General features: G+C 43.4%; 1 protein-coding gene across 2 annotated transcripts in view; it reads right to left on the reverse strand.

Moving 5' to 3' along the window:
* Positions 1-622: 622 nt before the first annotated feature.
* Positions 623-12,758, reverse strand: part of PHC3 (polyhomeotic homolog 3) — a 65,500-nt gene continuing 53,364 nt past the window's right edge. For both annotated transcript variants that reach the window (XM_066620933.1, XM_066620932.1), the window contains exons 12-15: positions 8,414-8,528; positions 5,950-6,100; positions 5,626-5,854; positions 623-3,887 (exon numbers count right to left, since the gene is read on the reverse strand). In XM_066620933.1, the coding sequence (XP_066477030.1) occupies positions 3,733-3,887; positions 5,626-5,854; positions 5,950-6,100; positions 8,414-8,528 (650 nt within the window). In that variant the 3' untranslated portion in view covers positions 623-3,732. The remainder of the gene's footprint in view (positions 3,888-5,625; positions 5,855-5,949; positions 6,101-8,413; positions 8,529-12,758) is intronic.

The raw sequence follows: 12,758 nt of genomic DNA on the forward strand, positions 1-12,758 counted from the left end.
GAAGAAGCTGTAACAGACTTTTCCAACTGGGGCATTTGTGCTTTTCTTCTTATTTGTTACCTTCAGAGGGTCAATCCTCCGATACACTACATAAGAAAAATTATAATCCCCTTCAGGAAATAATCATTAACCTATACACTGTACAATGAATGACTCTGTGTGTGTGTGTTTGGTATTCATACAATGTTTATCTACTATAAATATGAGTTTGTGCTCTAATTGTGAATTACCAGAAATGGAAAATTGTTCCAGTATCCAGATGCTCAACAGACATTTCAATATCTCTCTTGGATATTGAAATCATTTACAAATCAAAATTAGCATAACATACAACTCAGTTAAACTGAAGTTTTTCAGTTTGAATTATTTACAACCAACTGCTTGTTTACGAGAATTAAGTCCTACTGAATTCAACAGGAATTGTTTCCATGTAAATGCACAAATTTACAGCAGGAGTGCAACAGTACAATCCAGTGGTGAACTTCCCCAACCCCACACCCGGGGCAAAGATCCACGATGGTGCCCCTGTGGGATGCTGCTGCCCCCCGCATGCAAATCTGCCCCCCCCCACCACAATGAAATGGAGCCTCACATGACTCTGGGAAGCCTTCTGAGTCACTGTGTTCAACGGGCTTATTCTCAGGTACGTGTGTTTAGGATTGCAGCCTTAATTTCTCTGAAGTGAACGGAACTAAACTGGCTTAAGTGCTTTCCATTTAAATGCAACATGGCTTGAACTGAACAATTCATTTCCATTCATGTACCAAAGAGTTGCTAGGAATATACTCTTAAGTCTCTAATCCTCCAGTTGTGCTTTGGCAAAAATGACCTTTTTGACAAATCTTTATCTGCAATTAGTAGTTCCCAAACACATGCTGACTATGAAACAGTTCATATGATCGGATTACAGCTTTGGCCACATGACATTCTATAACATATTTGCATGTTCCTGCCATATGTGAAAAATCTCTACACAGTAAGCAGGAGGAGTTGGAGAATGATGCAAACTTCGCAATACTTGAATGTTTAGCTTTACTTACACACACAGCTTGTGGCTCTCCTTAGTTCTGAAAGAACAGGATTACTTCAGGCTTCTGATAACCTTGCAACAGTTAATCTGTTAACAGTCAACTATAGCAATTAGAAAAATCGTTCTGAAGCTTCCAAAAATTCCAGATTAAAATCATGATCACACCATGCATGTATAAATTCTTTTTGCTAATTTTAAACCACCTTTAAACAAACAACAGGTAAGGTGTTAATGCACAAATAAAAACAAATGCCTTTTATAAGAAATCATAAATTTAAAAAATTGGGGGGTTTCCTCTGGTTTCCCAAAAATACTCAAAATACAGATAGAGAACTGTAACTGTACTATTTACTATTATGTTTGTCACTTAAACATCTAGTAAATTATTACCAAGGAATAAATTTATCTTAAGAGATTCACAGCACAATCCTATCCATATCTACTTCGAAGTAAGTTCCATTGAGTTCAATGGGACTTACTCCCAGGAAAGTGTGGATAGGATTGCAGCCTCATACTACTACTGAATTACATTATGTCTGACATAAAAACAGTCAACTTGTTGGAAGATTCACATTCAGGTACATGGTGGTTCACAACGTACTTGGTGTTTCTTCTGTACACGTGTCACTGAAACAGATGAAAATGGGCTTGCTCAGGAGATATTCTTGATGAACTGGGCCCTATATCACTTAGGGCACAATCCTAACCAGGTCTACTCAGAAGTAAGTCCTATTGTGTTCAATGGGTCTTACTCCCAGGAAAGTGAGGTTAGGATTGCAGCCTTAACCATGTTAATCTATTTCTGTCCAGCCCACAGGTGTACACATTTGATCCCTGTTGTGTATATGCAATGTTGGGCAGAAATGGCTTAACTGAATGAAAGCCAGAAGATCTTCCAATCTTCGATGCAAAGTCTTAAATACGTATATGCACTGGATAAACAGACTTCCAAACACTTTTGCTTAATACATGCCTTTGGTCTGAGGTCCTAAACCATAAGACAAATAGCTTTGCAGATAACACTGGGCCATAAGAAAATGTTAGAGCTCAAACCACTAATACTTCAAAAAGTGCTTATCCAAAAAGGAGAGGGAAGAGCAACATCCCTAGCAGCATCCAGCAGAATATCTACTGGGGGAAACAAGGGGAGGGAGAGACAACAGGAAAAAGAAAAAAATTCCAAAAAGTCTGCTGATCCAATTTGCCCTTTAGGGCTATCTGATAAATTGGAGCTGCACATCAGTTCATGGATGACAAGTTTCCATTTGGCTAGCACATAGTCGGGTATGCATTAACTCCTTTGGTCTATGTCAGGGGTGTCCAAACCCCGGCCCGGGGGCCACTTGCGGCCCTTGGGGGCTCTCAATCCAGCCCTTGGGTAGCCCCCAGTCTCCAATGAGCCTCTGGCCCTCCAGAGACTTGCTGGAGCCCACGCTGGCCTGACGCGTCTGTTCGACCTCTCACCTGAGCTGTAGGACAAGGACTCCCTCCACTACTTGCTGTTTCACATCTGTGACATAGCAGTGGCAGTGAAGGAAAGGCTGGCCTTGCTTTGTGCAAGGCCTTTTATAGACTTTGAGCTACTGCAAGACCTTCATTCATTCATATAAGTTCAATCTCTAATAATTCATTTATGTAAATGTATTCAAATTTTAAATGTAAATTAATTCTTTTTTTTTCCCCCCCGGCCCCTGACACAGTGTCAGAGAGATATGGGCCCTCCTGCCAAAATGTTTGGACACCCCTGGTCTATGTTAACTAGCAGCAAGAAAAAAACAGAAGGATAGCCACATAATGCCCTCTTTAGTGCATAGCAACATACAAAGAACCAACATCATGTATGTGCTTTTAGTACTCGTGGGGAAGGGTGCCATGCCCAGGACAGCATTGTCACTTTCAGCAGTGTTGTCACTATGGGCAGCAGACTTTCTGTACAACACCATTTGTCAAGAATGCATCCCTATCCCACCCACCCCAAAAAACATTCATACTTTGTATTCATGGGAGTGCTGCTTAAACTGACATGGAGTATATGTAGAGTTCAGGTGACCAAAAGTCTGATCATGGATGGTCTACTCACTGCATTCTCAAAACACATGTTTACAGAAGAGCGTCTGTGCTTAAAGAAAATACTATAATGGTGGGTGAGCTGCAGGGTTATGAGAGGTCAGTTGCAAATTCCCTTCAAATTGTACGCTCAAGATTAATTGAAACTCGAAGAGCACAATTAAATGCATAGCATTTTACCATAATCAATGCTTCCACAGACTCTGTGGACTCTTCTGTTAATCCATATTCTTAAAAAGCTTTCTACAAAGGAAAAAAGTGTATAGAAACACAATTCAAAACTGTAATCAAGGTTATTTTTTTTAAAAAAAGCTTAAATCTTGTATGGTAAATAATTGCCTTTTTTGGGAATAAGCATCACCCACATTATATATACTTCATAGAGCTTTTCACTGAATCTACCTCACTCTGTATTGGACTACAACAATTTGCCAATACAGCTTATGCTTTCCGATAAGCTGGATAATGGCTGGAAAGTTTGGAAGATAACATGAAATACGCTCTTCCAACAGTCTATGTGGGAAAAGATGCTTAGCAAAATACAGCAGTAATAATCACATCAAAAGCTAAGATGCTGTCTTATTACTTCATGAGTCCACCATCTGGTGGAAGCTGTTTAAAGCCTCAATTTTCCACTAGGATTCCTTCAAGGAGTTGATCCGTGCGCAGATTTTCAGTGCAGGTCCTAGCTTAATATTCATTGCACTCATGAGATGATCCTCTTTTAATAAGAGAAGAGCCTGCCCATCAATCTCCTGGACTCGAAATTCATCCGCAATATCCTGACAACCTGCAAGGAAAAAACAAATATTATGCTAGAAATAGACACTGGTCTATTGGCATCAGGACGTTTTCAGGCCTGATGTAATGACCTTCCAGTGCATAAGAACATAAGAACAGCCCCACTGGATCAGGCCATAGGCCCATCTAGTCCAGCTTCCTGTATCTCACAACGGCCCACCAAATGCCCCAGGGAGCACACCAGATAAATGAGAAAATGCAGATAAATGCAGAAAATGAGAACATATTTACTTGAACATTACTGAAAATTTATCTTTGTTTGCACTGTGGTTTATACAAAGGAGCACAGACTATCAAGCATCCTTAAGCAAATGGTGCCTTTTCTTACTGCCAGGCCGGAACAATCAAACCGTTGCTTCAAATACCACAACAGTGCAAATGGAACAGAAAGTGCAAGTGGCATCTGCTCCTTTTCCCTCCATATCTCTGCGTGCTCTGTAATAAATCATTTGTGTCTCCTGGGTGGAGCAAACGCTCATGTTCTATTTCAGAAGAAACAAAGATGCAATGGAGTGGGAAGTGTGAGATACCTGTGCTTCCTGTTCCCTTCAAAGTACTGTTGCATCTGAGTGGCTCTGACCAACACAGCTTATACTCTGCTGCACAGAGGCAGTAAAAAATAGGAACAGTTTCTTAAGCCACAGCGCTGGTCAACAGGTCTTCCTCATTCCTGTGCTCTAGTGACGTGATTTGGCCCTGGCCCTGCCCCTGCACAGGGGTGGCAGCACTATCAGTGCTACTACACTGGTGCTCAGAAGAAGGTCCTGCATGAAATAGTTGGGGTACATAGGTCTGGCAGGAGGTCTGGTCTAGAGGGTAGAGCCTCCATTTGCCTGAAGATAATATCCACAAGGTCACCAGTTCGAGGCCACCAGCACCGTGCGACCTTGAAGCAGCTGACAAGCTGAGCCATGTTATTCCATCTGCTCTGAGTGTGGGAGGATGGAGGCCAGAATGTGAAACCACATCAGAAAGAAACATCTGAATGTTGTGGTTCTTGGAAGATAGAACCTTCTTTCAATTGTAAAAATCCCTATGGGGATTTAAATAGCCTGCCTATGTAAACCGCCTTGAATAAAGTCTTGAATAAAGACCAAGAAAGGCAGTATATAAATACCTGTATTATTATTTCTACTACTACTACTACTACTACTACTACTACTACTACTACATAAAAGGCTTTTTGGAGATGGGGAGGGGAAGAAGCTGGGTCCTCTTCTCAGAATCCAATGCTGTTGGAGCAGACCCATCGTCCTACAGTCATGCAGTGTTGTGCAAGCAAGAGACTTCAAGGTGTTTAAAAGGAAAGTGGAAATGGACAGGGAGAGGTTGCCACATTAACTGTTATAGCTGAAGCCTCTCATCTGCCCCTACACAATGGCCTCAATGATATAGCATGAGACACCGCCCAACACAGCACTGATTACAGAGATAAAACAGTATCAGTTGTATGATGCCAAGCTGGATGGATGGAAGCAAAGAAATAAACTTTCAGAAGAATCTGAAAATGAAGCAACTATTTTAGAAACTGTTACTCCGAGTTCCTAACCTCAAGGGATTCCGAAACTAAGTTCCAAACACTGAACATGGAAGTAAATAAACAGAATAGTCAAGATCCTCCTCCTTTTCTTTATAACTATAACCAGTTACAATATTTGCCCTTTTCCTCTAACCTCAAGCTAGATCAGACAAGTTGTCCCCTCAGTATTCTTAGCGAATTCACATACCAGGCAAAGAACGTATGAAGGCCCAAACGTCTTCAACACTCCATACAGACGGATCAGATTGCAGGGCAGGTAACAAATCTATGTCTGTTGTCTTCCTAATTCTCAATTCCCTAAGTTCACGCTCCCTTTCCCTCTCACTTTGCCTTCGCAGACGAGTGGTCATGGCAACCGGCACATTGTCTTCCTGAGAAGCCAAGTCTTCTTCTGCGGATGGATAAGTAATTGGAAGCTGGAAAATGCAGTACAGATAAACCACAGTATAATCATTTTCCTTTATGACTCTTACAAAAGGGCACCACTGAGTTCAGTTAGCATTCCACAGACCTGTCTGAGAAAGTGTTCCCTTGGAGCTCCATCAGAGCCACTCGGCCGCTGCCCGCGTCGCCCAAGGCTTTGACTATCAGGGCTTCGGCTCCAACGACTGCTCTTGTCCGCTGTGTATAATCCAAATTTCTTGCTGCAACTGACATTGTACCTAAGGGTCAAAAACATTAAACACTGAAACTCTGGTTACAGAAGTGTTAGGTTCAGTGAGAACTGATGAAAAGAAAGTAATAGAATAAGGAAGTAATAGAATTCACAAGTTTGTGAATAAGGAAACACATTTCTGAATAAGGAAATAAAACAAGACCAACCAAACTTGTCTTGGCTTATCAGAAGAGTTGGAGGGATATTTATGAAAAATGCCTATTAAGTTGTGTTTTTCCTGCTCTCAAAAAGAGCTTGAGGGAAGAAAAGCAGGATATAAACATACTAAATAAAATAAATAGCATTCATGATGCCTGCTGAGGGCCAGAAGTGACATCATTAAGCTGGAAGTGAGGTCATGAAGCAGGTAGGAACTCATTCGCTGCAAATGACAGAAGAAAAAATAAACAGAAGAGATCCTGATGATATTTTCAAGCTATGGTATATAAACCATTTATCACACAGGTCGCCCTTTCAGCAGCACCACCTCTGCTGAGGCATCACTTCGCAACTAAGGAGCAGGAGAGGTGAACATAAGAAGAGCCCTGCTGGACCAGGCCAAAGGCCCATCTAGTCCAGTTTCCTGTATCTCACAGTGGCCCACCAAATGCCCAAGGGAGCACACAAGACAACAGACACAACCTGGATCCTGGTGCCCTCCCCTGCATCTGGCAATCAGAGGCAGCCTGCCTCTAAAACCAAGAGCTTGCACATACCTACTCTGTGAAGTGATACCTCGGTAGACATGGTGCTGCTGGAAGGACGACACACATGGTAATTGGGCCAGCGTTTTCCTCTTTCACCCTGCTTGGTCTGCCCCTTCCTCCACAGCATTCCTTGTCTTCTGAAGCCTCCTTCCATCCAGAGCCTTGGCAGAAGTGGGGCTGCTGAAAGGGCAGGGCTGGGAGAGCCCAATTAACATGAGAGCCAGGGTGGTGTAGTGGTTTGGGAGGTGGACTTAGACTGGAAGCTCCAGGTTCGAATCCCCACTCAGTCATGAAGCTTCCTGGGTGACCCTGGGCCAGTCACTTTCTCTCAGCCTCGCCTACCTCACAGGATTGTTGTGAGGACAAAAGGAGGGGAGCAGCTGCATACACTGCTCTGAGCTCTTTAGAGGAAGGGCGGTATAAAAATGTGAAAAGTAAAATAAATAAATAAATATCATGTGGGCTGGATAAAGAGCTTCCACAGGCCTTATGTTTGACACCCCTGGATTACTGAACAGTAGTATACAGTCCTAATTGCTAGCAAAACAATTATTCAGGGCTGGTTCCATTAGATGAGATGAAACAAGACGATTAATATGTTACACTTTGTCAAATATTTAGTAAATTATTATACAGGGTGTCCACAAAAACACTCCCTGATTTCACAATGTTATGATATCTAAACTAATTCAAATATATTGATAAACATGTTGTGAACCAATTCTCTAACAACAGTTATTTCATTTCTGCCGTATCAGAGAGGACAGTGGATGGCCCTTTCTTCTTTGAGGGAGGAACTGTTACTGGTCAAAGTTACCTGGAGATGCTGACCAACTGGATGTTTTGATAACTAGCTGCTGAGGGTGATGACTACTACCAGCAAGATGGTGTTCTGCCGCACTGGCATCTCGCTGTCAGGAGATTTCTCAATGAGCACCTGCTAAACAGATGGATTGGTTGTACTGGACGAGATGATCAGGTGTTCTGCAAGTGGCCTGCGAGGTCACCGGACCTAACTGTTTGTGACATCTTTCTTTGGGGGTATGTGAAGAGCACAGTTTACATACCACCACTACCTGCAACCCTGGAGGAGCTGAAAATTTCGATAACTGAAGCAGTTCGCATGATAACTCCAGATATGCTGCAGAGCGTCTGGACCAAACTGGACTATCGCATCGATGTTTGCTGAGCAACCAGAAGGGCGCATTGAGTGCCTTTAATGCTACCCTATACCACATGAAACTGAATGAAATCCTGCATCTGAAGCTACTAACTGTGAAAGATTATTACAATAAAGTTGCATGTTATACCTGTTTGAAATCAGGGAGTGTTTCTGTGGACACCCTGTATGTTTACCACCAAGGATAAGCACCATTTGGATTTTCTGCTTCAAGCACCAAAATGTCATGGTCCATCTCCCTTCCCATTACATTCCAAAAAGCTGCACTTCACCACTAGTGTGAAGAGCATGAAAATACTGGTGTGAAACCTCTTCTGGGGCACCATCAATTTGTTTTCATTTGAACCCAGATATTGTGTTATAGAGTCAAAGAATAACGGGCCTATATATTACAAAATATATTTTCTAAAATTCTAACAATAATGTAGAATACCTCTTGGCACAGGACATGGTGCAGAAGCGCTTTGACCGTAGAAACTTGTTTGCATACCCCATTTTTCCACAGAACTCACACTTAAGGAGATCAGTGTCCATTTCATCTAGTCCTTCTAGAGGAAAAAGTAACATAATTGAGTGAGTTCGAACCATTTCAATATGAAACTTTTTAAAAGCTCTTATCTATTAAGTGCTTTGAAAAATGTCCTTCATCTATAAAGAAGTTATGGTTGAATTGACTGATGCACTTCATTACTAGGGTTGTATATTATACTTACCTTCAAATGAAAAGATGTGTGCTAAGGCAGACTGTATTTGCAATCTGTATCAATTATGTAAACCAAACAAATCTGCCTCTATAGGCACTTTATTTGGTATTGGTCATTAAACATTAAGCTGCCTTAAAGTTGGTCAGGCCATTGTTCCATCTAGCTTAGTGCTTTCAGCTATGACTGCCAAGGTCAGCGGCCAAGTCTTCCCTACTAGGAACTGAAACTGAGATCTTGTACACGCAAAGCATCTGCCCTGCCAATGATCTTATAACCTCTTCCTAAATGATATAAATCCTAGCTTAACTGTTTATTGATACTGAATTGAGCAATTGGTCTCCTAGGTGAGAAAGGTCTTTGGCTGACACTCTATCTCCAAGATCTCAGGCAGATGATGTATGCTCGAAGACAGTGTTTCCCAAACTGTGAATCGGGACCACTTGGTGGGTTGCGAACCAATTTCAGGTGGGTCCCCATTCATTTCAATGGTTATTTTATTTTTAATAGACTTGATGCTACCATGGTATGTGACAGCATTTGGGGAAATGTTCCACCTGTACTTTTAACAGGCTACTACGTACAGGTCCAACCTTGTTCTACACGGATTTTTTATATACGGATTTGACTCAACACGAATGGCTACTGCAAATGAGAAGGAATGTGCTGATCCCTGGAGAAAGGGAAAATGCATCTTTTTAAAATCACAGTTTAAAAAACTGCTTTTCTTACTGTTGTAGAGAGACAGTCATGCAAGTGATCATTCTATTCTTCAGCTGAGCCAGGCAAATCAGGGGATCCTTTGCATTTCTAATTGCTGACTGCCTCTCTACAACAGTAAGAAAAGCTGTTTTTAAAACCACAAATGTAGAGGGACGCACTTTTTAATTTTTTTAAATTGCTTTTATTTAACACATTTTATGGCATCAGCAGGGAGTCCCAGAATCAAACCCCTGTGAATGTCAAGACACGACCTTATGAGAAGCAATGGAGGGGCAAGAAACCTGGAAGCGTGTCTTTAAATCTATTTTTCCACTTTTTTATCCACTAGGGGTTCTGGAAAGGAACCCTAGTGGATAATGAGACACAACCTGTATATGCTTTTAACAATTATAGTAAATGGAACTAAGTAGAAGTAGTTGGCAACCTTCAGTCTCGAAAGACTATGGTATCGCGCTCTGAATGGTGGTTCTGGAACAGCGTCTAGTGTGGCTGAAGAGGCCAATTCAGGAGCGAGAATCCCTTCCACACTGGGAGCAAATGTAGTCTGTCCCTGGTCTGTCTCCCTGGCTATGGGCCTTCCTTCTTTGCCTCTTTGCCTCAGTCTGTTGGCCAAGTGTCTCTTCAAACTGGGAAAGGCCATGCTGCACAGCCTGCCTCCAAACGGGCCGCTCAGAGGCCAGGGATTCCCACTTGTTGAGGTCCACTCCTAAGGCCTTCAGATCCCTATTGCAGATGTCCTTGTATTGCAGCTGTGGTCTACCTGTAGGGCGCTTTCCTTGCACGAGTTCTCCATAGAGGAGATCCTTTGGGATCCGGCCATCATTCATTCTCACGACATGATTGAGCCAACGCAGGCGTCTCTGTTTCAGCAGTGCATACTGGTTATGCACTGACCAGAGGAGGCTGGTTAGAAGGAGGTTGAAAGGGAGGGTAAAAAGAGTCCAGTCTCTCCAGAATGCATGGAGGCTGCTTAAAACAACAGTAATAGAGGCCCAGCAGAGGTGTATACCGCAAAGAAAGAAGGGTTCCACTAAATCCAGGAGGGTGCCCGCATGGCTAACCAGCCAAGTTAGAGAGGCTGTGAAGGGCAAGGAAGCTTCCTTCCGTAAATGGAAGTCTTGCCCTAATGAAGAGAATAAAAAGGAACATAAACTGTGGCAAAAGAAATGTAAGAAGGTGATAGGGGAGGCCAAGCGAGACTATGAGGAACGCATGGCCAGCAACATTAAGGGGAATAATAAAAGCTTCTTCAAATATGTTAGAAGCAGGAAACCCGCCAGAGAAGCGGTTGGCCCTCTGGATGGTGAGGGAGGGAAAGGGGAGATAAAAGGAGACTTAGAGATGGCAGAGAAATTAAATGAGTTCTTTGCATCTGTCTTCACGGCAGAAGACCTCGGGCAGATACCGCTACCCGAACGGCCCCTCCTAACCGAGGAGTTAAGTCAGATAGAGGTTAAAAGAGAAGATGTTTCAGACCTCATTGATAAATTAAAGATCAATAAGTCACCGGGCCCTGATGGCATACACCCAAGGGTTATTAAGGAATTGAAGAATGAAGTTGCAGATCTCTTGACTAAGGTATGCAACTTGTCCCTCAAAACGGCCACGGTGCCAGAAGATTGGAGGATAGCAAATGTCACGCCTATTTTTAAAAAGGGAAAGAGGGGGGACCCGGGAAACTATAGGCCGGTCAGCCTAACATCCATACCGGGTAAGATGGTGGAATGCCTCATCAAAGATAGGATCTCAAAACACATAGACGAACAGGCCTTGCTGAGGGAGAGTCAGCATGGCTTCTGTAAGGGTAAGTCTTGCCTCACGAACCTTATAGAATTCTTTGAAAAGGTCAACAGGCATGTGGATGCGGGAGAACCCGTGGACATTATATATCTGGACTTTCAGAAGGCGTTTGACACGGTCCCTCACCAAAGGCTACTGAAAAAACTCCACAGTCAGGGAATTAGAGGACAGGTCCTCTCGTGGATTGAGAACTGGTTGGAGGCCAGGAAGCAGAGAGTGGGTGTCAATGGGCAATTTTCACAATGGAGAGAGGTGAAAAGCGGTGTGCCCCAAGGATCTGTCCTGGGACCAGTGCTTTTCAACCTCTTCATAAATGACCTGGAGACAGGGTTGAGCAGTGAAGTGGCTAAGTTTGCAGACGACACCAAACTTTTCCGAGTGGTAAAGACCAGAAGTGATTGTGAGGAGCTCCAGAAGGATCTCTCCAGACTGGCAGAATGGGCAGCAAAATGGCAGATGCGCTTCAATGTCAGTAAGTGTAAAGTCATGCACATTGGGGCAAAAAATCAAAACTTTAGATATAGGCTGATGGGTTCTGAGCTGTCTGTGACAGATCAGGAGAGAGATCTTGGGGTGGTGGTGGACAGGTCGATGAAAGTGTCGACCCAATGTGCGGTGGCAGTGAAGAAGGCCAATTCTATGCTTGGGATCATTAGGAAGGGTATTGAGAACAAAACGGCTAGTATTATAATGCCGTTGTACAAATCGATGGTAAGGCCACACCTGGAGTATTGTGTCCAGTTCTGGTCGCCGCATCTCAAAAAAGACATAGTGGAAATGGAAAAGGTGCAAAAGAGAGCGACTAAGATGATTACGGGGCTGGGGCACCTTCCTTATGAGGAAAGGCTACGGCGTTTGGGCCTCTTCAGCCTAGAAAAGAGACGCCTGAGGGGGGACATGATTGAGACATACAAAATTATGCAGGGGATGGACAGAGTGGATAGGGAGATGCTCTTTACACTCTCACATAATACCAGAACCAGGGGACATCCACTAAAATTGAGTGTTGGGCGGGTTAGGACAGACAAAAGAAAATATTTCTTTACTCAGCGCGTGGTCGGTCTGTGGAACTCCTTGCCACAGGATGTGGTGCTGGCGTCTAGCCTAGCCGCCTTTAAAAGGGGATTGGACGAGTTTCTGGAGGAAAAATCCATTATGGGGTACAAGCCATGATGTGTATGCGCAACCTCCTGATTTTAGGAATGGGTTAAGTCAGAATGCCAGATGTAGGGGAGAGCACCAGGATGAGGTCTCTTGTTATCTGGTGTGCTCCCTGGGGCATTTGGTGGGCCGCTGTGAGATACAGGAAGCTGGACTAGATGGGCCTATGGCCTGATCCAGTGGGGCTGTTCTTATGTTCTTATGTTCTTATGCTAGGGATTCCAGCTCATTCCAGGACTGTGTTGTTTGGAACTTTGTCCTGCCAGGTGACGCCGAGGATGCGTCGGAGGTAGCGCATGTGGAAAGCGTTCAGTTTCCTCTCCTATTGTGAGTGAAGAGTCCATGACTCGCTGCAGTACAGAAGTGTACTCAGGACGCAAGCTCTGTAGACCT

This window comes from Tiliqua scincoides, chromosome 3 (assembly GCF_035046505.1).
Source record: "Tiliqua scincoides isolate rTilSci1 chromosome 3, rTilSci1.hap2, whole genome shotgun sequence".
NCBI classification, from domain to species: domain Eukaryota; kingdom Metazoa; phylum Chordata; class Lepidosauria; order Squamata; family Scincidae; genus Tiliqua; species Tiliqua scincoides.